Source organism: Polyodon spathula, chromosome 49, assembly GCF_017654505.1.
Source record: "Polyodon spathula isolate WHYD16114869_AA chromosome 49, ASM1765450v1, whole genome shotgun sequence".
NCBI classification, from domain to species: domain Eukaryota; kingdom Metazoa; phylum Chordata; class Actinopteri; order Acipenseriformes; family Polyodontidae; genus Polyodon; species Polyodon spathula.
In genome coordinates this window covers 361,519-385,611 of record NC_054582.1, presented here as the reverse complement: position 1 = coordinate 385,611, position 24,093 = coordinate 361,519, and the positions used below count along the sequence as shown (strand labels likewise).

At 47.9% G+C, this 24,093-nt stretch overlaps 2 protein-coding genes across 3 annotated transcripts in view; one reads left to right on the top strand and one right to left on the bottom strand.

Annotated features, from left to right (window-relative positions):
* LOC121306710 (protein Niban 2-like) overlaps positions 1 to 4,782 on the bottom strand; it is a 30,466-nt gene extending 25,684 nt beyond the window's left edge. The window contains exon 1 of one of the 2 annotated variants that reach the window (XM_041238586.1): positions 4,519 to 4,782. In XM_041238586.1, the coding sequence (XP_041094520.1) occupies positions 4,519 to 4,573 (55 nt within the window). In that variant the 5' untranslated portion in view covers positions 4,574 to 4,782. The remainder of the gene's footprint in view (positions 1 to 4,518) is intronic. The other variant, XM_041238587.1, reaches the window with a different exon arrangement.
* A 1,964-nt stretch (positions 4,783 to 6,746) lies between these two features.
* Positions 6,747 to 24,093, top strand: part of LOC121306673 (syntaxin-binding protein 1) — a 17,970-nt gene continuing 623 nt past the window's right edge. The window contains exons 1-18 of the mRNA XM_041238503.1: positions 6,747 to 6,930; positions 13,655 to 13,704; positions 15,211 to 15,292; positions 15,470 to 15,546; positions 16,656 to 16,734; positions 17,082 to 17,185; positions 17,851 to 17,999; positions 18,290 to 18,374; positions 18,485 to 18,615; positions 18,901 to 19,008; positions 19,360 to 19,423; positions 19,627 to 19,692; positions 20,372 to 20,452; positions 20,545 to 20,683; positions 21,306 to 21,415; positions 21,882 to 21,983; positions 22,283 to 22,368; positions 23,932 to 24,086. Of these exons, the coding sequence (XP_041094437.1) occupies positions 6,894 to 6,930; positions 13,655 to 13,704; positions 15,211 to 15,292; positions 15,470 to 15,546; positions 16,656 to 16,734; positions 17,082 to 17,185; positions 17,851 to 17,999; positions 18,290 to 18,374; positions 18,485 to 18,615; positions 18,901 to 19,008; positions 19,360 to 19,423; positions 19,627 to 19,692; positions 20,372 to 20,452; positions 20,545 to 20,683; positions 21,306 to 21,415; positions 21,882 to 21,983; positions 22,283 to 22,368; positions 23,932 to 24,086 (1,705 nt within the window). The 5' untranslated portion in view covers positions 6,747 to 6,893. The remainder of the gene's footprint in view (positions 6,931 to 13,654; positions 13,705 to 15,210; positions 15,293 to 15,469; positions 15,547 to 16,655; positions 16,735 to 17,081; positions 17,186 to 17,850; positions 18,000 to 18,289; positions 18,375 to 18,484; positions 18,616 to 18,900; positions 19,009 to 19,359; positions 19,424 to 19,626; positions 19,693 to 20,371; positions 20,453 to 20,544; positions 20,684 to 21,305; positions 21,416 to 21,881; positions 21,984 to 22,282; positions 22,369 to 23,931; positions 24,087 to 24,093) is intronic.

Below are 24,093 nucleotides of genomic sequence, written 5' to 3'. Positions count from 1 at the left end.
GGCTGTGTCCAGACAGGTAACGTCTCGCTCCGCAGCGGGATAACGGTTCAGTCCTAAATGGGTTAGTGCCCCTCCCAGGCCACTCCACGGCATGTACTCCCCTCCTACTCATCGCTTCACTGCTGTTACACTGCAGATCAAGAGAACTTCAAACCAACCCCGTCTAATCCCTGACACTGAGGTGTTTGAACAATACAAAACAAACACATACACTGACACACACAGCCCTGTTTAGGGGGAGCAGGACACAAAATGGGTGTTTTCCATTTTAGATCGCTCTAAGCAAATCCTCCGTCTAAGCCCCGTGCTGACGGATCCAGCACCTCGTTCTGATTCCCATCAGGCTGTTTTGTGTTTGTTTCCCCCCCCCCCCGAGTAATTGTTTTGCTTCATAGAGCAACACTGTTATTAACTGGGAGGGCTGGGGGAAGATTCTAGGGTTGCAATCAGCCAACTTTTTCCACAGCATCAGTTTAAAAGGAGTACATGCTGTCATTAGCTTTACTGGACTTCAATCTTTCAAAACTCCTTTCAAATAATTATAATCAAGAAAAGAGGTGTGTGCATGTGAACTGAGGGGGGGCTTTTACATCATCGAACACCCCCCAAAAAACACCAGCATGAATTTCTAAACGTGCTAAACTAACAGAGTCTGGACAGTCTCTTCTGACATGCAGGAAATTCACCTCTAAGCTTCCATAGGCTTGCAGAGAATAAAGATCCGATCTTTGAGGAACTGGATGAACTGGGATTTGAACCCAGGACTGCCAGAGGCTCTGAGTCCTCAGCTCTAACTGGCATCGCACCAGGATAAAGATGGTACAGTTAATCTGTACGCAAACCCACGGGAAGCTGGAACTGAGCCACCCAAATTGAAATCCAGTGAAAGACTAAACCAGGGAAAAGGGAGGGGGGGGGGGGGGGTTAGGTTCCCTGGGCACAAACATGCCATTCAACCGAACAGGCTTTTCAAACGCACACTACGCCTTTGTTTTTGAAAAGACCCCGCAGGTACTCCTGCCTTGCCATGGCAGGAGTGGCACATTCACCTCATTGTGGAAGAGCTTACTTTAAATACCTCGGGGCTTATTGCAAAGAGATTGTGAAATATATCTCACTAGGACCTTCCAAAAGCCTCCTGCTTTTCCCTTTGCACTGGTTTCACAGCCAACGCAGACAAGCCAACAGCGAGTCTCCTTTAACTGCAGTACTTGACAGCACTTTCTTCATCTCTGTTCACAATCTGTTGAAAAGAATGCAGTTTTTATAGTTTGTTTTCGTTTTGTTTCATCGATGGATTTGCCCTGCAGATTTCTTCCTCCTCCTCTTGGCTCAGGGATTAGACTTGCCCACGAGGGCTCATCCACACCTGGGCTCTGTCAGGAATCAGCTCCAAACACAGCCTGACCTCCTGGTTCCTCTCGTATCTCTCAGGGACGACAGCTTTACAAAGCTGGGATGATTCTCACACACAGCAACTGCCCTTCAAGACAAGTATCTACCAACGGCAGGCTAATTGTGCCTTCCTTCATGTCTAATCTCCAAAGGATGTCTGCGATATCACACCACAAAACATTGAAATATTACAAAGCAAGAGGATTATAGATACTCAAAGTAAAAACAAAAAAACATTACAACTACAACATTTGACCACCAGATGGTACTGCATGCTTAGCGAAAATCATATTCATTCATCAAACGCTGCTCCGCACAAAATTCAATCAAATAAAGTTAGCTATAAAAGCATGCTCACTAAACTACTACCCTAATAAAGCATGCTCACTAAACTACTACCCTATAAAAGCATGCACACTAAACTACTACCCTATAAAAGCATGCACACTAAACTACTACCCTCTAAAAGCATGCACACTAAACTACTACCCTATAAAAGCATACACACTAAACTACTACCCTATAAAAGCATGCTTACTAAACTACTACCCTGCCTCTGCCTTCAAAGCCCCCCCATGCTCTTTTTTTTCCATTTGAGACACAGCTAGCAGTTACTGCCTTCATGCTGTTGAGCTTTCATTCCCCGGAGGCGTGTGGGGACCTGCCCTGTAACAGAGTGCCCGTGTTCAGCCCTGGAGCTGCAGTGCGCTCAGACTCCACATGTCCCAGCCTGCCTGAACAGAGCCGGTCTATCACGGTGGAGCTGTATCACAGTGCAGGGGGAGCGGCTGCACCTTCTACCTGCTTCCATTCACAATGGGCCGCACTGCCAGGAAGAAGCTTGTGAAACAGGGGCTTGTGAAATGCCGGCTCTCCAGGTTTCAAGCACAAACGCTGGAGTTTGTTCACACATTCCATGCATTCCTATGCCGGCACGTTACACGGCACCCGTCTGTCTTTGTTTAAAGAAACAGGCATGTACAACCACCTGAGGACTGTGAGGATTCCAGGACAGGGGGGCAGACCTTCACAGTAACAGAAAGGGACCGATGAAGAGCCAGCATCAAATCAAAGCTACTAATGGCACAAGAAAAGCAAGCAGAGACGTGAGCTTACAGCTCCGATTCCCGGCTGCTGGAATCACACGAGTCTTGCCGATTTATATCGTTAGGAGACACAGCGGTTGCTTTGGTTGCTTGCGAGGGGTGATGGAAGATTCCTTTGCTTAGTCAGCAGCCAAGAGCTGCAGTAGTTCGACCAGCCCCCTGGGATGCCTGTTCATCACGAGGCAATGGAAATTGAATCAGTGAAGGGGAACAAAAGCAGCCACCAGGGTTTAGATTGCTATTGTGCAAAATAATCTTCCTATTCCATCTTTTATTTTAAAAACAAAAAAGTTTCCCACCCCCACCCCCCCCATAATTAGGTGCAATTTGGCAGACCCCTCGCCTCCCTGTCTCGGCACTAATGGAGTGTAGCGACTGGGATCTGCATGATGGGGGACTCTCTAAATGACCCACTGTAGCAAAAAGCTGAGAGAATTAGGGGGCAGTGTGGCCCGTATTTACATTGATTCGGTTTCATGGGATACTGGAGGGAGGGAGGGAGGGAGAGAGAACTAGCTGTGACAGCTCTTGTTCCACGCTCATGTGTAATGAAGCGAGAGGGAGAGAGGTTTGTGCATTGCTCATGCACGCTTCCCTATTGCCAGAAGTATTTCACCAGGAGGTTGGCCAGTGTATCCACAGGAGGGGTCCTAGTGCTAGACCTCAGGAAGGAGCCAGACCCCACCCCTTCACACACAGCATCCTGGCCCCAGTTCAATATTGCAACTGTAATACATTTCATATTTTGCAAGTCCAGGAAAAGCTATTTTCATACCAGACCCAGTGCCAAACTCCACCACCCAGCCACCTCCCCACACACGTCAGCGCTTTGAAGAGATCAGTGCCTCACCAAGCAATCTTTCTCAAGTCAGTTCATTTCAAATTACAAAACCCAACAGGCCAACCGAACGAGGCTCGCTCCAGTGTAAAACACATTAAAAAAAAAAAAAAAAAAAAAAAAAGTCACAACTTTATCTGGCAACTTTTTAAAGTTTTAAGTTTTAATGCTTGCGACCTCTCGCCTCGCCCCGCCCCGCATCTGTTTTTAAAGCAGTGTGAATCCACATCTTGACAGTGAGAACGGGACCGCACCCTCATTCCACGCTGTGCTGGTCGCCTCGAATTCAAGTTTACAACACACGCTGTAAAGAAGCAAAGTGTGCGACACTGTTCGGGTACAAAGCTCACTGAACCCACTCCGCCCACCTTTTCCCACTTAATGGTTCACATGCAACGCACAAAACATATTTGTGTTCGTTTCCAAAAGCGAAAGAATGACCTAATGCTGTTTTGATAAAGCCTGTTGGGTTGACTTGATTGCAGCACAGTATAATAATATGACCCTGCTGGGAGAACAAAACCAAACACAGCATGTGACACCGCTGTACTCGTTTATGCCTTGCGTAACTGAACCAATAAACTTAACATTCGGGCAAACGGGGAGCGCATAATGAAACCAGGCTACAGGTAACAATAGAGTCACGTGTGCTGTCAAATCAAATGCCAACGTTATTAAAAATATATATATCGTGCAAAACTCTTAGGCGGTGTGTTATTGGCTCTGGGTTTCTTTGAAGTATACCTCCGTGTTTTGCGTATCAAACAATAACAAACACTCCGCATCAAAACGCAGGTTAGCCATCGAACAATACGACCTAATTATCCGCTTTCATGGGACCAGCCTTTCTGACGGCCTGTCAAAACATCCTTTCTTCTTGGAGTAATGTAGTAAACTAACGAGAACTGGCAACGACATGGTTACAGTAACTAATACAACACCGTGACCGCACAACAAAACTCTGTTTATGCATCAGACAGGGCGTGGGTAGATTCTGTTGAAGGATTTGTGAAAATGCCCAAGCCTTTACTTACGCTCTCTCTAAACTAACGCTTGATCGCTCTTACGCTCCAACAGCACAGGTTTTTGGAGACTGGCATCTGTTACCGAATCTGCTCCGGGTTTGCCATTTCTTTTTACGCAAGTGTGTGGCTCCTGCAGCTCTCAGTCTCCGCTTACCTGCAATGTGCTGTCTCTTACTTTCATCCAGGTGAGCTGATACGACATCCCCCATGGTGCCCAAAAACACTTCAAACCAAACACTCAAATCCTCGCCCCCCCTCGCCGGAGCCGAAACAAGTCCCGCAGAACAGCGCGGGTGAAATGCGAAGTTCTGTTCCACCGAGTCCCACAAACTAGGGCGTTATCTTCCCAAGCGAAGGGAAGTCTCCACCTAACTAAGCCTGTCACTTTCTGCGCTGTGGACTGTAGAGCTATGCGCCCAGATCTCCGGCAGCCGCTGAGGACACGCCTTCACTTTGAGTCATTACTGGTTTTTCGTGTTAGTCTCTGCGGCGGATTTTTTGTTATTTATTTTAGTTTTTAAGGTGTGGTAATAAAAATAATTTAAAAAAAAAAAGGAAGACTTTTAACAAACACAGGAGAACGAGCGGAGTAATTTCCCGGCTTAACAAACGAGTAAAGACAAAAAAAGTGTGTTTTTCTCTTGTTGAGAACCATTCCACATTGTTTAACAATCCGGTGTCATTATTATCACTGAGAAACAGACTGTGTGTGATTGATTGTACAGTGACTGATAACACGTGTTTCTAGGAACCACAATATAGCTACTGATATTGAACTGTCCTTATAATATGAATACGATATACATACCCGCCACAGAAAAAAACATACAGTGCTACCATATTCACTACTGATTCTAAAACACGTATTTATTATTATTATTATTATTATTATTATTATTATTATTATTATTATTATTGTTGTTGTTGTTGTTGTTGTTGTTGTATTGTTGTGTAATTAGAAGGACAGTAATAATATGTGTGTTTACTTTTCATTAGGTATAATGATTGCTTGCATTCAAAATAATAAGCACTGGCCTCTATTTAATCAATGTTGAGCAATCAGCATTCTGGGGGTGTATATACTGGCCAATGTGTTTATGGGTTCTGATCCCATAATAAGGACTCTGATAGGAGAATGAGGGCTGCAGCCTATTTCTGTCCCGGGTATTTGGTGTAAACACCGCCTATACAGATCGCAGTCACTAGAAACAGTCCTGCTAAGAGATTATCATGCTGGCTCTGCCCACGCCAGTGGTTCTCTGGTATTGATCAGGTTAGTGTGAGGCGTTAGAGCTGAGAAAAGGGGCAATGCTGCCCCCATGTGGCGAATGCTGTTATTATAGCAAACGTGGATATGATTGTATTGCAATTTTGAGTGATTGATTTGATTTGTTGATTTCTTTAGGACACCCCAACTGAATAAATGTAGATTATATTCAAACAGTTTAGTTCAGTTTTGATCAGTTTTTTGTCAGCATCAAGTGTACAGATCTTTGTGTATAATATTGCAAAAAAAATCAATTAAAACCACTAATAATTAATCGATAACACATTAATGGGGATACCACACACAAGAATCTGGGGGCTTGTTTGGCTTGTTTTTCACGTGCCAAATACTGTAAACTTTCTTTACAGCGCGACTCACTGCATTCTTTCAGCAGTAGCCCTTTTCGCCACAAGAGGGCGCTGACTATAAAGCAGAATTACTAAAAAACCCAACGTCACAACACGGAGCGCCAGAGCATAGCCAACGGGTTTAAGCCAACCAATGAGACTAATGGATGGCCTCGGCTGTCATCGCTCTGTACTTGTCCATGTATTGCTCAGGAATACATACGAAGGCTCCTTGTACAGTGCACAGCAGTGTGCTACTTTTCCACAGTAAATAAAGGTAATACTGCACCTGTCTGGTACATTCAGCAGGTAGATGGAAGGTTTATTACCTGAGTGCTTGGTAAACCTTTGCTTGTATGAATGTACTCTGATTTTTGGACCCATGCCACGGCCAGTTCCTATTATATGAATGGGACAAGCAGGTTAGGAACTGTGCATTGTGCTCTGCAAAATGCAAGCTTTCAATAAAAGCGACACGGTAACTATACATTGGGACAGTTAAACAGGCAAATGCACACACAAGTACAAGTGTGAGCCGCTATTGCCCACGATCTTATTCCAATTAGTATAAAACGGGCATTAGCAGTTACACAGTACCGCTAGTGCAAGCGAGTGCACAACAGCGGCGCCGGGTGTGAGTCTGCTGCTACAGCACCCCTCCCATCTCTCTATACGCAGTCTGTCCGACAGGGGCTGCGTGTACCAACGCGCAGACAGGGATGGTGCGGAGAAGAGAGCCGGAGCCAGGGAGGCTATTGGTCGGGGGCACGGTGACGTCGGGCTCCCGTCCGATTCCCGCAGTCAGCTGAGAGAGATAGGGAGAGCACATCCTTTAGAAACAGCAAAACCGAGCTGAGAGAGAGAGAGAGAGGGGGAGAGAAAAAAAAACTCACAGACGAATAATCGAGAGGCATCATGGCACCCATCGGACTGAAGGCTGTGGTCGGCGAGAGTAAGAATATCAGATTATTGTTGTCCTGCTGCTGTTAGTATTATTCTCCTGACTGTCGTTAGCAGTAGTCCCGGTTGCGGTTATTATCAGTGTTGCGCTGGGTGCACGCATACTGCTAGCGGTGGGTTTTGTGCAGTGGTCGATGATGAGTCTGTCGTGTGCTGGCTGCAGCGCTGTGTTCAGAGCTGTAATAAATCCAGTGCAGACATGAAGATGGGGGTGCAGAATAATACTGCATGGGTGCGCACGAAACATCATGTCAGAGGAATGATAGGGTTACAATGGAGAGATATAATGGAGCGAGGAGGAAGAAGAAGAAAAACGCCCATCATTTATTTATTTATTTATTTAAATAATGATGCTTTGGAATAATGCGGAAAATGTACTAAAAGACGGATATCTGTTTGTAATGAATGTATAAATGCTCTGTTTGTCTATTTTGGTGTCACTGCGTCGTCTGTCTGCCTAGCCCTGAGGAATACGATAGCTGGCTGCCTCCCCCGGTGGGTTTGCTTTGTGAAAATGGCTTTTCATTCAGGCGTCACCGATAATCTCCCAGGTTTAAAGGCAGGGAGGTCTGTTTTGTTTTTGTTTTTGTTTTTTTGATGAGGTTGGAAAGCAAGGCGGATAAATACTTGTGTTTGAAAGGATGAAGCAGCGAAATGAAACGAGTTTGAAGGCGATACCCGTTCACTCCAGCTGTGCGCAAATATGCGGAGGACAGTAAAAATGGGGCGTGTTTTGTCTTTCTTTTTCCTCTTCGCTTTGAAACGCGAATACGCTGATGTAGATGCGTGTGTTTTGCAATGGCATTGGGGGTATCAATTTGTGAGAGGGGTGGGGGTCAACAATGCCCTGTATTTACTGTATTATAATGTAATACTGAATATGCGGCACAGCTTAGCAGATTCACCACACAGTGCATTTCTGTGCGGTGTAGAAACGCGTGGGATCGTCTGTCCCCTTAGACGGTACTGTTTCTTAAGCCATTTTATTACACATGCTTGGGCTGTCGTGATGCTGTTTATTTATTTTATTTATTTATTTGCCCAGACTAATATATTTTCTATTAGGAATATGTATGTATATAATATGTATATATATATATATATATAATAATATATATATATATATATATATATATCAATATATATATGTCATATTCCAGTTATCTTTTACAGAACATGTGAACAATATATATTCTTTAGGGTCCTAGAATATTATACAGTTACATTTAAATTAAAGCGAGGATGTTCGAAAATGTTTTTGTTTTTTGTTTTTGTAATAATAATAATAATAATAATAATAATAATAATAATAATAATAATAAAACATTGTATCAATCAAATGCGGATATTTTTTATTTCCAAAAAAGCCGCGCAGATGGTGACGGAAAGGGCGCGTTTTAATAGACCACCATTATAATCTCAATTTAATATAGATTTACAAAAACGCGACCTGGCTGGAGAGATGCGGACACTATACTGGGGGGGGGAGTAGACTGCCGCACTGAAACTACCTGCTAATGAAGGGCTGCGGTGGGTTTTATTACAGGACCGGTGCTGTGCAATGCACAGTACTCTCAGTCAGGTCTTTGCGCTAGGCTTGTAGGAGGAGTGGGGTTGTATATTTTGCCATCGCTATGGAGCAGCTGATCGGTCGGTCGCTGGTGGTGTGACTGCTCCTGTGGGTTGAGCTCCGGTAATTCACAGCCTTGCTCCAGTCCTAAATCACTGAGCGAACCCCCTCCCCCCTCGCTGACAGCTCCTCGGCTCCAATCGCTTTACCTAGCGCTGCAGTGGGTGCATCCTATTGATAACACACCGCGACGCGTCTGGCGCTGTCCTTTCAATCCCTTATCGCTCATTGCATTTTAGATGACATATATAAATACTTGTATAGTCTACTATCAACTGTTTTTGCTACATTTGAGTCTGTAGTATTTTCCAGAGAATTATTGTACTGTCTTAACAAAAACACAAACGTGTCTATCTGATAATCAGGCAAGATAGATGCATAATAATAATAATAATAATAATAATAATAATAATAATAATAATAATAATAATAATAATTGCTGTTGTTTTAATTGATAAATAGCAATTCTGTTATTCAAAACCATTACAGTTTGCACAATATCAGAACACCCATTGGTAATGTTCCTCAGATTTAGCCCAGGGCACTAATTGTTCTCCCCACACCCCCCACTGGAATCAGCAACACGATGGCATTGCACTAATCTAACAGTGTGTGAGTACCTAATCTAGTTCTGTATAATACATGTGTGTGTGTTTACATTATTGCCTTTCTAATCGAGGCATTGCATCCGATTGGCTTGCAAATAAACAACAGAAGGTACCGACAGCGGGGTGTGTTGCACACGTCCCGATCGGGTTATATCGTGTTTGTTCAGCGCTGTATTTGCTGTGTTTGCGTGTGCAGTAGTGCACTGTGTGCGTGGTGAGGTGCTCCGTGCTGTCATCCTCTCTGCGCACACGCCCTTCTATTCGAGTGCGGGCTGATGCCTCCTGTTTCTTTGTAGAACCGTCAGTTCCTCCTGAGTTTGTATCGCCCCGTTTGTTTCCCTGAGTCCCAGCCTCTCTCTCTCAGCGGGGCTTAACAATCGAGTCCCTTTAATGAAAATGCTGTTCTGGCCAAGTTAGGGCTGAAAAGCACTTGACTGCCCTCCCTAGCCTGGGCACAGGCACATGTTGTCACTTGTGTTCCTTACTTATACTCGTGAGAGCTGTATATGGCTGAGGACATCAGTCCTTTTATGCTGGCCCATGATTGAAATATTGTACCTCCACAAAACTGAGGGAAACAAAGCCCTGATTCTGATGACATTCAAATCCTCTGACGTGCATCTAAATCTGCTGTGCTTAGCTTTCTCAACGGGACCCTTCTTGGGATTGTGCTGTGTGACAGTAAATGGACCAGGCATGCATCACACACAGTGTACACACAGAGAGACTGACCGTGTGTCATGAATTGAGATCTGGAGGCCAGTTGAAGCGGCTGCTGTCATTGTGCTGGCAAACTGAACCTCCAGCTGCTGATTCCTCTATGACCTATGCCCCTGCTCTCTGTGCCAGTGCCGGAGGAAGGATATGGTGTGGGACGCAGTCTTCCTGTTGATGGAGCTTCTATCCAGCCAGGAGACTCTGCTGTGCTCTGTCACAGTCCCCACTGAGCTCTGCCCTGCTCCAGTCATCCTGACCCCAAGGACCAGCCCTGCCGTGCAGGCTCCCTGGGTCAGCGACTGACAGCAGCCTTGTCAGAGGTACATCATGTGATGTTTAAAGTGTAGGGTCAACCACTGTCAATACTGAAGCTCTCCAGTGTTTCTTATGAATCATGACAACATTTCTGTGCACTTTACAACCCTAGAGACAACCTCATAAATGTTTAACACTCAGCTATCTCTGAAGCGAATAAACCCCCACGTTCCTTTCTGGTCAGGATTATTGCAGATCTTTGTGGGACAGGGTGGCATTGCATCCACTCAATTCAGCCAGTGCCAGCAATGCCTCACCCTTCACGAGAAGGGGTGTGTTGCACCTTTAAGGTCAAATGAGCCGAGTCCTAGTGGATTGCTGTGCAAGGCGAGGAAAACTAGGTCAGTGTATATCAGTGGCAGCCTGGGGCTTTCCAGACAGGCAGGGGTTAATTGCACAGCAGTGACTGTAACTGTAATGAGTAACATCACAAGAGCCTTCACAACAGGGTGCATTGCATGTACGAGAGAGAGGGTTGTGTGCAGGAGCCTAGTTATAGCTGTCTGCCAATGCTGCGATCTCTCCATTTAAAAGGTCCTGGATTCCAATACAAACCTGTAGGTTTGTTCTGAGTCCACTCAGTCTTGACTTCGAATCGCCAGGCTGCCGTGCTGTCAGTGGGACCCTCTGTGATGTCCCTGTAATCTATAAGAAACGTGATTCAAGGATGTGGAATCCTAAAGAAAGTGAATGACGGCAGAGGTATAGAATTCTATTGGCAAGCCATTATGTTTCTTTTTCTGAGTTGGCTGCTGTAGTGTATGAGGTGAACATTACCAGGGAGGCTCGCCCTCTCTGTTTGCAGCTCTGCTGTCAGATTGATCCCCCGAGGCACAGAGCACCTTCTTTATTTCTTACTGTCTTCATGTCTTCACAAACTTTGATGGCTCAGAACTGAGTAGCGGTCAGAGCTGCTTAAGATTAAAAGTTGCTGGGGAAGTTTGCGTTTCCCTGCGTTAGAGGAATGTCTGTTCCTCATGGAACACCGGTACATGGAAATGGATCAGAATGGAAAGCAAGCCTCTTGTCGATGTATACAGTGCTGTAAGAGACAGGCTTAACTGTACTCTACAAACTACTTGTTACTCAAATCTACACATTCATTTTGCATTTGAAAGAGTTTGCAGGCTTTAATTACACAATCTTACTGTCTCCTTATCCTTAATGCTACTGAAATGACTCTAGATACCAGAGCCACTAATAACGAATACAAACAACATAAAAAGGGTGAGAGAAGACTAAAAAAAAGAAAAATCAATTAGAAGTACTTACTCTTGATTTAGTGTTAACCCCCACGGTGAACAGTGGTATGTGCCAGTCTTTGCTGGAGTGTGTATCATCCACTTGTTGTATGTGAATATACAGTACTTTGACTGGCTGAAACCAAAAAGGGGTGACTGTCTTCCTGGCATTGAATATCACAGTAAGCAGTCAGAATGCTGGACTAGATGACTTTGATCAGCTTTCCTGTGTGTGCGTGTGTGTGTGAGTGTGCATGGGTGTGCGTGTGTGCGTGTGTGTTTTATAAAGGCTGCTATTCTGTGTTCACTGACAGTGTGTGTAAATGATGGTAATGATCCTGTTCAGTAACTGGATATGTTTTTTGAGGAGCGCTTGAATGGGACTAAATTAACTCTTTCCTCACTGTGTGCGGTAGGGCATAATTCTAATCTAAAATGGCCAAATCCCTGACGGAGGTGAACACATGTCTTTTTACAGCACGCCTGTGCGATCCTTTCGCCCCGTGTTTGACTTGCTGGATTGAATTACAAAGAAACACTTCATTTCAGTGGGGCTTCAGAACCATCCTTTCATTGACAATTTGCTCTTGCCAGCAGTGCTTTGTGCAATATTGTACTCAGCTGTTGTTATTTTTGTGAGATGTGGCTGGCAATGCATTCATCGTTTCCAGATAATAGACTGAATCAGAACAGAAGAGCTCTCATTACAGTTCATGCTGTTGTGAAATGCATCTGCATTTACAGAGGTGCATGCTATAGAGTGGGCTGGGTGATATTCCTTTAGCAAGGGCATCCCTGGAGATAGATCTTGCCACATTACCAGACACGGAGAGAGTCCCTTTGGCAGCCTGGCTCCTGAATCCTTGTTTTTAGCTTGATTCTGGGCCGGCTCTCTGTGTGTCGCTGGCTCTGCACTCACAGGAAGATGTGAATCCTGGATTCACAGTAACCTTGGCACAGCGGAAACGCATGCGGCTGAGAGCGACGCCTCTTGAAATCGGAGAGCCGCTGCCAGCCTGCCTCCGCGGAGAGGACAGGGGCAGACTAGTGCAGCCTCAGCACTGCCAGGACATTCTGTACAGCCTTACCCACCTTCACAACTTTGGTTTGAGTAATAGAACACAACCTTTATACTTTGGTTTGGCTACACTGGTGACAGGGAAATGGTGCTTTCTATTTATTCACAGAGGGGCCATCCCTTTCTCTTTGGCAAGATAAAAAGTTAGCATCTGTAAAAGGCCCAGTCAGTGTTGCGAGGGCTCCAGATTTCAGAGCGAGTGTCACTGAATGCTGTGACAAATGAATCGTTAATCAAACAGAGGTCTCTCTGTGTCTTGTCGGTGAACACGCCCCTGAAGCTCACTCTCATTAGGGATGGTTCCACCCAGAGAAGGGAAGAGAAGCTGCAATCCCAGAAACAGAGATGGGAGGGAGGGTTCCAGGGCTCATCGGGATGAAAGCAATTTAAAATCCTACACTGGAACACAGTGGAGCCACAGGCTCTACAGGCAGTATTGCAGCTGGGGCATTGTTCTCATTGTCATTTTAAAGCAGGCTTTTCTGTAGGAAATCTGCTTGCTATTCAGACCGGACCCAGAGGATAAACAACAGCTGCAGTATTCTGTGTGAAGACGACATTTTAACTTCACCGCACTGGAATCCCGGTTAGAGTGGTGTTTTACAGCTGCGCTTCAGAATTACAGGCACAAAGTCCTAAAATATATATATATATAGATATCTGCTCTGTATCGCACACAGTTTACCTCTATGTGTGCATGAAAGCAGTGCATATCTTACAATAACGAAACCCTGGCCTGCTGAAGGAACTCACGCTGCTGTGCCTGAGTCAGGCAGGGGCTTCGCTGTCTTTCATCCCAATTGAAATAGCAGAGCGTGGTCTCGTGTCAGCACCATCCCTTCCTGTGCGCGACACACAAATCTCCCAGACGAGCCCGTAAGAGGATTTGTTGGGATTAGAACCAAATTGCTCCGCCACTGTCATTCAACCAATCGGAAGATGTTTTGTAAAAATAGACGTAATCCCTTTTGCATTTTGTGTTTCATTTGTGCCGTGGCTCGCTGGCAGCGCTGGCTTGGCAGTGACTGGTAACCCTGCAGACAGACTGGCAGAGCCGGGGTGTTGAACCCAAGTCCCTGAAACCAGGTGCCCTGCCCGGTCCTTACCCGGCTCATTTTCTTTTTCAGAGATCATGAACGATGTCATCAAGAAGGTCAAGAAGAAGGGAGAATGGAAGGTGAGGAGGAGGTCCTTCCGCTGATCTGTACTCACCTGCCTTTGTGTCCCTCTGAACTTCACTGAGATGCAAACTTACACTGGGGTGAAACTGCGCCAGGTGGACAACCGCCTTCAAGTCTGTGCGCTGGCCAAAATCTTTGTCGTCTTGACTTTTTTTGAGTGGGTGGTATGGATGCTGGTTGTACCATGATAATAAAACTGGCTCCAGCACAGGAATAATCCCTGATGCATGCTAGTGTTACCTGGTTCTCATACAGAATGCATGGCATAGGCCCCTGAGGTCTCAAGAGAGTATCCTGTGTGAATGCAGCAGGTCCTCTGCCCGTGTGTCTGTGTGTGAATGCAGCAGGTCCTCTGCCTGTGTGTCTCTGTGTGAATGCAGCAGGTCCTCTGCCTGTGTGTCTCTGTGTGAATGCAGCAGGTCCTCTGCCTGTGTGTCTCTGTGTGAATGCAGCAGGTCCTCTGCCTGTGTGTCTCTGTGTGAATGCAGCAGGTCCTCTGCCTGTGTGTCTCTGTGTGAATGCAGCAGGTCCTCTGCCTGTGTGTCTCTGTGTGAATGCAGCAGGTCCTCTGCCTGTGTGTCTCTGTGTGAATGCAGCAGGTCCTCTGCCTGTGTGTCTCTGTGTGAATGCAGCAGGTCCTCTGCCTGTGTGTCTCTGTGTGAATGCAGCAGGTCCTCTGCCTGTGTGTCTCTGTGTGAATGCAGCAGGTCCTCTGCCTGTGTGTCTCTGTGTGAATGCAGCAGGTCCTCTGCCTGTGTGTCTCTGTGTGAATGCAGCAGGTCCTCTGCCTGTGTGTCTCTGTGTGAATGCAGCAGGTCCTCTGCCTGTGTGTCTCTGTGTGAATGCAGCAGGTCCTCTGCCTGTGTGTCTCTGTGTGAATGCAGCAGGTCCTCTGCCTGTGTGTCTCTGTGTGAATGCAGCAGGTCCTCTGCCTGTGTGTCTCTGTGTGAATGCAGCAGGTCCTCTGCCTGTGTGTCTCTGTGTGAATGCAGCAGGTCCTCTGCCTGTGTGTCTCTGTGTGAATGCAGCAGGTCCTCTGCCTGTGTGTCTCTGTGTGAATGCAGCAGGTCCTCTGCCTGTGTGTCTCTGTGTGAATGCAGAATGCAGCAGGTCCTCTGCCTGTGTGTCTCTGTGTGAATGCAGCAGGTCCTCTCTGTGTGTCTCTGTGTGAATGCAGCAGGTCCTCTGCCTGTGTGTCTCTGTGTGAATGCAGCAGGTCCTCTGCCTGTGTGTCTCTGTGTGAATGCAGCAGGTCCTCTGCCTGTGTGTCTCTGTGTGAATGCAGCAGGTCCTCTGCCTGTGTGTCTCTGTGGGAATGCAGCAGGTCCTCTGCCTGTGTGTCTCTGTGTGAATGCAGCAGGTCCTCTGCCTGTGTGTCTCTGTGTGAATGCAGCAGGTCCTCTGCCTGTGTGTCTCTGTGGGAATGCAGCAGGTCCTCTGCCTGTGTGTCTCTGTGGGAATGCAGCAGGTCCTCTGCCTTTTTGACGTGGTTCTGTTGGCAGGTTCTGGTGGTGGATCAGCTCAGTATGAGGATGCTGTCGTCCTGCTGCAAGATGACGGACATCATGACAGAAGGGATAACCAGTGAGTACATGCCATGACAGAGCAAAACGATTCTATAGACATATAGATATATACATATAGCGATATACATATAGATAGATGCCTGGTTTATGGAGCACCCTGTTGTAGTGAGTGACAGTAAGACTGATAAAGAAGTTGTGTAAAATAATAATACTGGTGTCTGTCTTCCCTGCTCAGTCGTCGAAGACATCAATAAACGAAGGGAGCCGCTGCCGAGTCTGGAAGCCGTGTATCTCATCACCCCCTCTGAAAAGGTAGCTTCAGCGACCCAGCAATTATTTAACCCCCCCCCGCAGCTGTGCAGCTCGTCAGTGCAAGCTGTTCCTTACTGATTTGTCTTTATGAAGCATGCAAACTGCAGATCTGCTCCTTCCACCTCTCCCCCCCACCACGCCCTGCACACAGCAACAAGGGCACGTTGATTTACTGTATCACAAGGCTGCTTCAAACGACCAAGTGTCAGTCTCTCAGAATGAGAACCTGACGGCGTGGTTCTGAGCTGTAGAGGTGTTTGTTCCAGTCTGAGGGGGTAGTTTATTTAGTGTTGCCCACACTGCATAAGGAGTAAACACAGTTAGGACTCCTGGAACAAGCTGTTAGAATAGACAGTGTTGTGACAGCTCAGTGGCTCTGCTCTAAACCCCTGGACAGCTTCATCCCTGCACCTGGTAGACTACAGGCTACAGCATTGGGAGCTGCCCTCTGAGCGATCATCCGATCAGCGTGGATTAGGAGACTTTAGGACAGCCAAGCATCCTGGGAACTGAATATTAGAGAGGAGATCTCGAACCAGACACATCAGGGCTGTGATATGTACAGTACAGCCTCTATTTTAAAACACTTTCCCCCTAATCTCTTTGATGCCTCCCTTTTTAAATTGGAAACGCTGTGTTGCATGCTGTAGTATACAGTACATGTTTGCAATTGGCAGCTGTTGGTGTGTTTTTAGTCTATAGCCCTATTGTGAAACCGACTCCATTCTGGCTCCGGAGTAGAGTCATCATTGTGTAGTAAACTGTGGAGAGACTGGAGCCCACATGGCAGTGCCTGGGTGACTGGATTTCTCAATGAGAATTGGACTCCACTCCCCAAGTACCGTCCGCACACTGGTTTCAAAACACGTACTGCAGTCAAGCGCAGCACAGACACCAGGGTACGAGTCCCTGGGATTCCCTTAAGAAACGACAGACACCAATCGTCTACGAATATTGCTTGAAACGAAAAAACCTGGACTGTAGGAGGTGTGCCAGGACATGTTCCCAGTCGAGTGAGCTGCACAGAATCTCCTGAGCGACACCTTTGCTGCTGTAGGAGGACTGCACTCCACTCACACTGCTCTCTCTCTCTCTCTCCCTCCCTGCAGTCTGTGCACACGCTCATCGCAGACTTCAAGGACCCGCCCTCTACGAAGTACAAAGGGGCCCACGTGTTCTTCACTGACTGTGAGTATCAAGAGACGCAGCTTCTGCAATGATCCATACAAGAGCAAGCATTTCAGCAGCGCTGGAAGCAGATCGTAAGGGCTGTGTTCTGATCGCTGAGTCTGCTGCTCCCCAGAGGATGGGAGGGGTCATATGGCAGTGTAGTGGATCTTCATAAGCTAGCAAATTGCCTACATGAAAAAACCCTATAAATGGCATGCTGTAGACAGTGTGATGTGATGGCAGCACTGTAGTGTGCTAGTAATGCCACGGTGTCTTTCACAGGCGTGTGTGCATTGTTTACAGCAGCAGCTCTCTTCTGAGCATCGGTGAAATGCATGAAACTCTTGTGCTTCCTCCCCCTCCAGCCTGCCCGGACCCCCTGTTCAACGAGCTGGTGAAGTCTCGCGCATCAAAGACCATAAAGACCCTCACAGAGATCAATATAGCCTTCCTTCCGTACGAGTCACAGGTGGGTGTCCACGAGACAGAGTCCCAGCTCAGAACCTATCCACTTAGTGAATGTGCAGCATGCTCTGGTTATGAAAGGAGTTGCTGTTGATACAATGAGACAGTCTTCCACATGGGTACGCTCTGTGTTAAAACTGTAAGCACCATCACACCACTGGTGCCAGACTTAGCCGTGACAGACGGCCTCTCCTGACATTGATTTAAACACGCAGCCTGACTCAAAGCCAGGGAAAGGGGTTTGTTTGTGCCGTTCTCCTCACAGCGTTTTCAATAGCAACAGCGAGACAGAGCTGCTGTGGAGTCCAGTCCTGGCAGCCTTCGCGCTGGACTGTACTGTTGTCTCTGGCAGCCGGGGGGTTAAGTCCATGAAAGAGGATTATGTTGGCTGTCCTGATTGCATCAGCCTGACAACACAGCCTGCTCACGGCTTTCTGGAACTTTCCATCCGAGAGAAAAAACGACTGGAGATTTAGACAAGCATCCTGGGGGGGGGGGGGGTCATGAGAAATATAATCAGTGAGTATTATTCATAAATAACCCCACCGTGCCCCACACTCAAGCTCCTTGCGAAATTGCAAAGCATATTAACAGACAGACGGCTTTCAAACTGAATGATGGAATGCCAGAGTTTGATTTTGAAGCCTGAGTGTGTGTGTGTGTCTGCAGGTGTACTCTCTGGACAACCCAGACGCGTTCCAGGACTTCTACAGCCCCCACAAGACCCAGCTGAGGAACCCGTTGATGGAGCGACTCGCTGAGCAGATCGCCACCCTCTGTGCCACCCTGAAGGAGTACCCAGCCGTGCGATATCGGGGGTGAGGCAGCCAGAGGCACCCGTCCTGTATTTCTAGAACCAAAATGACACTTGAAGTACTGTATAATGCCTGGCCCAAACGTACATGTATTCACCACACTTCAAGAACAGAACTGCAGTATGTATAATGCATTGGTTACCTATAGAAATACTTGCTAATAATGATCACATTTAATAAAGACTAGTGCAAGAGACAGGTGTTTCAAGTTTCTCACGGGGAGCACCGTGACGACGTTGCGTGCTCAGAGATCCTGGATTGACATGCGTCTCTGTGCGTCTGTCTGTCCACAGGGATTACAAAGACAGCGCCACACTGGCTCAGCTGGTCCAGGATAAGCTGGATGCCTACAAGGCTGACGACCCCACCATGGGGGAGGTGAGTGAGAGCGTTCCCGCGCTGCCTCTTGCCGCGTGCATCGCCGCCGGCTCTGACAGTGGGAGCGTGCGAGCGGAACCTGAAGGCGGTTTGTGTCTCTCGTTGCTCAGGGTCCAGACAAGGCTCGCTCCCAGCTTGTGATCCTGGACAGAGCCTTCGACCCGGCCTCCCCGGTGCTGCACGAGCTCACCTTCCAGGCAATGAGTTACGACCTCTTGCCCATCGAGAACGACGTCTACAAGTAAGGAGACCCCTGCCGCGGGTTCCAGGGTGACAGACCAGCCTTGGGCGCAGCAGGGTTACTGAATTCAGGAAGTCAACGTGGATTTAAATGCAGATCACATATCTTAGTTTTATTAAGAAACTGGAAACATTGCTGTGTTTGTGACACTGCTTCACTTGGTATGGCTATCTGAAACGTGACCCCATTATCCATCACCATGCGAGGATGATCCTCTGTACCGGGTACCTCCCTGAACCCCCCTCCCTCCCTCCCTCTCTCCCTCCCTCCCTCTCTCCCTCCCAGGTACGAGACGAGCGGCATGGGGGACTCGCGGGAGAAGGAGGTCCTGCTGGACGAGGACGATGACCTGTGGATGACGCTACGACACAAACACATCGCCGAGGTCTCCCAGTGAGTACCAGAGCCAGCAGCACGGAGGAGGAAGGGGGTTAGAACTACACAAGCACATTCACAGCCAGGCTGACACATTGCTGTCTGTGATTCCGCTGGGCATGCACACAGGGACTGACCAGAACCATTACCATAGACACATTGACAACGTGGTCCCACTGTTGTCTGCACAGGCATTTGCTACCGGATAATAAAAGCAACAGAGTCGGACTACAGAAACACACACACAGACACACACACACACACACACACACACTCCTGAGGCGTCCCTGTGAGCAGTGCCTGCTTCAAACGGGGCTTTTTGTCGTTAGAAAGCGAGACGGTTCTTAATTCTGTTTTTTCCTCTCTCAGGGAAGTGACCCGCTCGCTGAAAGAGTTCTCAGCCAGTAAGAGGATGAACACTGCTGGAGAAAAGGTAGAGAGTTACTATATGGTTATATAACTTGTAGTAGATGCTGCCATCTGTATAAACCGCTCTGTTCAACTGCAGCGTGCCTAACTGCAGCCTTACCAAAAGTGTATGAGCTCATTGGGATCAGCAGTTCCACCAGATCAAGTTCTGTACTGATTGCAGCTTGTCAAGCACTGTTACACAACACGATGCACTGTACTCCACAGACTACCATGAGGGACCTGTCTCAGATGCTGAAGAAGATGCCGCAGTATCAGAAGGAGCTCAGCAAGGTAGGTTTGTCTGGGGCTGGATCAGGATCTTAGTTTTCGAATGGAAAGGCCATCTCTACCAGCCTCCCTCTGCTACAGGTCTGCTTTCCATTTTGGTTCTAGCCTTTGTGTAACCCTCTGACGAGTCTTCACCTGTTTTGAACTGAACAAAACGTCCTTCTCTCTTGCACTGCAGCAGTGCCCTGTCCCTTCCCCTTCCTAGATTTTAACACACCTATGACACGTTTGTATCTGCGGATTGAATCAGGTTATGAATTCACACAGCACTGCCAGGTGCTACAGAGGCTTATGGAAGAGACTGGCAAAGTCATTCAAGTTCAAGGGATATAATGAAAAAACAAGAAGTTGAGGATTTGGTCAAGACTGTGTCCCACACAGCATTTGCCATGTTGTCATGCTCTGACCTTCCAAACACTGGTCTGAAAAACGAATCGAATGCGTTTATAATAAAAAACGATTCATCCACACTGTTATAATAAAAAAATGATTCATCCACACTGGTTTACTTTAAAAGAATGCTTTTTTTTAAACTTTGAATACAAAATGATTTTGCTAATTGAATGCTTCTTGGAAAAGAATCCATTTGGATTCTTAAATCAATCCATCAATAAAAAGAAACTCAAAGCCCAGGAGTGCTGCTGGTGTGAGCTGTTTGTAACCTGCGTGTGCTTCTCTTCAGTACTCGACTCACCTGCACCTGGCTGAGGACTGCATGAAGCACTACCAAGGGACTGTGGACAAGCTGTGCCGCGTGGAGCAGGTAACACCTCCGCGCCTGCTGTTGTATTAAACACGGGGCTCTGCCGCTCCCTGGTGTGAAGGCAGTGTAACAGCCGCCTCTCTGTCTGGCAGGACCTGGCGATGGGCACGGACGCGGAGGGAGAGAAGATCAAGGACCCCATGAGGGCCATCGTGCCAATCCTCCTGGACGCCAACGTCTCCACCTACGACAAGATCCGCATCATCCTGCTCTACATCTTCCTCAAGAACGGTAAGATCCACATCATCCTGCTCTACATCTTCCTCAAGAACGGTACGATCCAGGAGCATCAAACACACACACATTTCAATAGGAATTCATCCAGGAGCATCAAACACACACACATTTCAATAGGAATTCATCCAGGATCATCAAACACACACACACACTTCAATAGGAATTCATCCAGGATCATCAAACACACACACATTTCAATAGGAATTCATCCAGGATCATCAAACACACACACATTTCAATAGGAATTCATGCAGGATCATCAAAGCCAGCGGGGTACAGGTCCATCAAATAATGTCTTCTAAATTTTGTCTTCTAAATTTTACCTTGTATTTGGGATTACGTGTTTTAACTAGTTTTTCTTGTATAATTTCGGAACCAAAGTTAACTGTAATACTAACTTCTCCCGTGTGTTTATGTGTGCCCGTGCCTCTGTGTCTGTGTCTATGTGTGCCCCTGCCTCTGTGTCTGTGTCTATGTGTGCCCGTGCCTCTGTGTCTGTGTGTGACTCTGTGTCTGTGTCTATGTGTGCCCGTGCCTCTGTGTCTGTGTCTATGTGTGCCCGTGCCTCTGTGTCTGTGTCTATGTGTGCCTGTGCCTCTGTGTCTGTGTTTTTTAGGAATCACGGAGGAGAATTTGAACAAGCTGATCCAGCACGCGCAGATCCCCCCGGAGGATAGTGAGATCATCACCAACATGGCACACCTTGGGATACCCATCGTCACCGACGTGAGTGACACACCTGAGAAACACACCTGAGACACACACCTGAGACACACACCTGAGACAGCAGTCATGCTTTATCAGCGTACATTCAGCAGAGGCCTGATTGCTGGCACCTGAACACTCCAGTAATACCTTACAGCAACGCTGCTCCAGGTCTAGTTGAGGCACTCTTGTGTGTCCCGTGTGGATTTAACCCATCAACACACCTGGTCCTTCAACAGCTTTATATACACAACAGTATCAATTAGAACACAACATTTAATAATTAGAGGGAAGAGACTCATTCAGTAGCTGGCCTGAGCGCTCGTTACCAGAAAGGACATAAAAAAAAGAACCATTCTGAGAAACATATAGCAAAAAAAAAACCAACTATCCGTAACCTCTGCTGAATACTCCGTGTTCCGGTTCTGACAAAAACCCAGTTAAAGCCCGAGCAAGTGACGTGCTGTCGTGTGTTTGACCCCCGCAGTCGACGCTACGGCGCCGGAACAAACCTGACCGCAAGGAGCGCATCAGCGAGCAGACCTACCAGCTCTCCCGCTGGACACCGGTGGTCAAGGACATCATGGAGGTGAGCGGGACTGCGCTTCGGGCTTCATCACGTTGAGCCGTTAATCAGAGCGAGGGAGCAGCCTGTCAGTGCATCAGTCGCTTAAACACAGAACACTGGAACAAACGGTAACTGGGTGCTGAAATGGGAAGTGAGCAAACCTGCTACCCGCTGAGGGGAGGGGTGAGAAGGAAATGAGAGCGGGGGGTGCTATTGATTCCCAGATGCTGGCAGGCAGGCAGCAGCAGTACGTTTCTGAGCTCAGCGACACTGTCAGTGTGCTGATTGCTATTGATCGCTGTGTCTCTGCCGCTCCACAGGATGCCATTGAGGACAAGCTGGACACGAAGCACTACCCTTACATCTCCACCCGCTCCTCTGCCTCCTTCAGCACCACTGCTGTCAGGTAAGAGAGGGGCTGCTAGACCTGCAGGAGACTTGTGCCGTCCGGGCCTGTAGCATGCACGCACACGTATTACCAAGATAATGATCTGGACCTGTCACATTGTTGAGAGTATGTGTTCACGGATGTGCGAGTCAGGGCACTAGTCAGTACGTTTGTGTTTGTGTTTTGTTATTGACTGCAGTGTAAACCCTTTCTCTTAGACAGTGCAGCAGTGTGTGTGTTGATTTATGACTGCGGTGCAAAGCCATTCCATCAGCCGCTGCAGCAGTGGATGACAGCGAGCGGACCTGGGTGGTGATTAATAATCATTAGTATCCAGCTGACTGTGAGCAATGCTGTCTGAGGAGAGGGGGAGCTGCAGGCAGTCAGACTGCACTCCACTCAGCCCCATGGGTGAACCAGGAACTCATCTGAGGAGAGGGGGAGCTGCAGGCAGTCAGACTGCACTCCACTCAGCCCCATGGGTGAACCAGGAACTCATCTGAGGAGAGGGGGAGCTGCAGGCAGTCAGACTGCACTCCACTCAGCCCCATGGGTGAACCAGGAACTCCATCTGAGGAGAGGGGGAGCTGCAGGCAGTCAGACTGCACTCCACTCAGCCCCATGGGTGAACCAGGAACTCATCTGAGGAGAGGGGGAGCTGCAGGCAGTCAGACTGCACTCCACTCAGCCCCATGGGTGAACCAGGAACTCATCTGAGGAGAGGGGGAGCTGCAGGCAGTCAGACTGCACTCCACTCAGCCCCATGGGTGAACCAGGAACTCATCTGAGGAGAGGGGGAGCTGCAGGCAGTCAGACTGCACTCCACTCAGCCCCATGGGTGAACCAGGAACTCATCTGAGGAGAGGGGGAGCTGCAGGCAGTCAGACTGCACTCCACTCAGCCCCATGGGTGAACCAGGAACTCATCTGAGGAGAGGGGGAGCTGCAGGCAGTCAGACTGCACTCCACTCAGCCCCTGAGGAGAGGGAGAGCTGCAGGCAGTCAGACTGCACTCCACTCAGCCCCATGGGTGAACCAGGAACTCACTCAGCCCCTGAACCAGGAACTCATCTGAGGAGAGGGAGAGCTGCAGGCAGTCAGACTGCACTCCACTCAGCCCCATGGGTGAACCAGGAACTCACCTGCTTAACCTGCTCGGAATAAACTCGAGAAACCCCAGGCCTGGTTAATCCTGTTTGGGAAGTCGCGCCCTGTGGGAGCACGTCTTGGCTTTAGGTTTGGGGAGGGAGGCTTGCACCCAGTCAAACAGCTCGGGACAGGGGCAGGGGGCTGGGCCTGTGTTCTGCCAGGCTCTCTGATTTTAGACCAGATCAAATCGTCTGTAATGATTTTTCAAATGATATGCAATGGAACCCATCACCAGGGGCTTAATTTAACATTTAATTAACCAGTGTAGTCCCATTGAGATTACAATCTCTTTTCCAAGCGACTCTACACTGTATCTTTCTGTTCAGTAATATACCTAAAACAGGGATGCCGTGAAACCCTGGACTGGGGGCCAGGCTATTGCGTATTGCATATTCTTGGAATGAGTGAGTGATAGTGCTGTGCTTCCCCACAGTGCTCGCTATGGACACTGGCACAAGAACAAGACTCCCGGGGAGTACCGGACCGGGCCGCGTGTCATCGTCTTCATCATCGGGGGCGTGTCCTTCAGCGAGATGCGCTGCGCCTACGAGGTCACGCAGGCCAACGGGAAGTGGGAGGCCGTCATCGGTGAGTG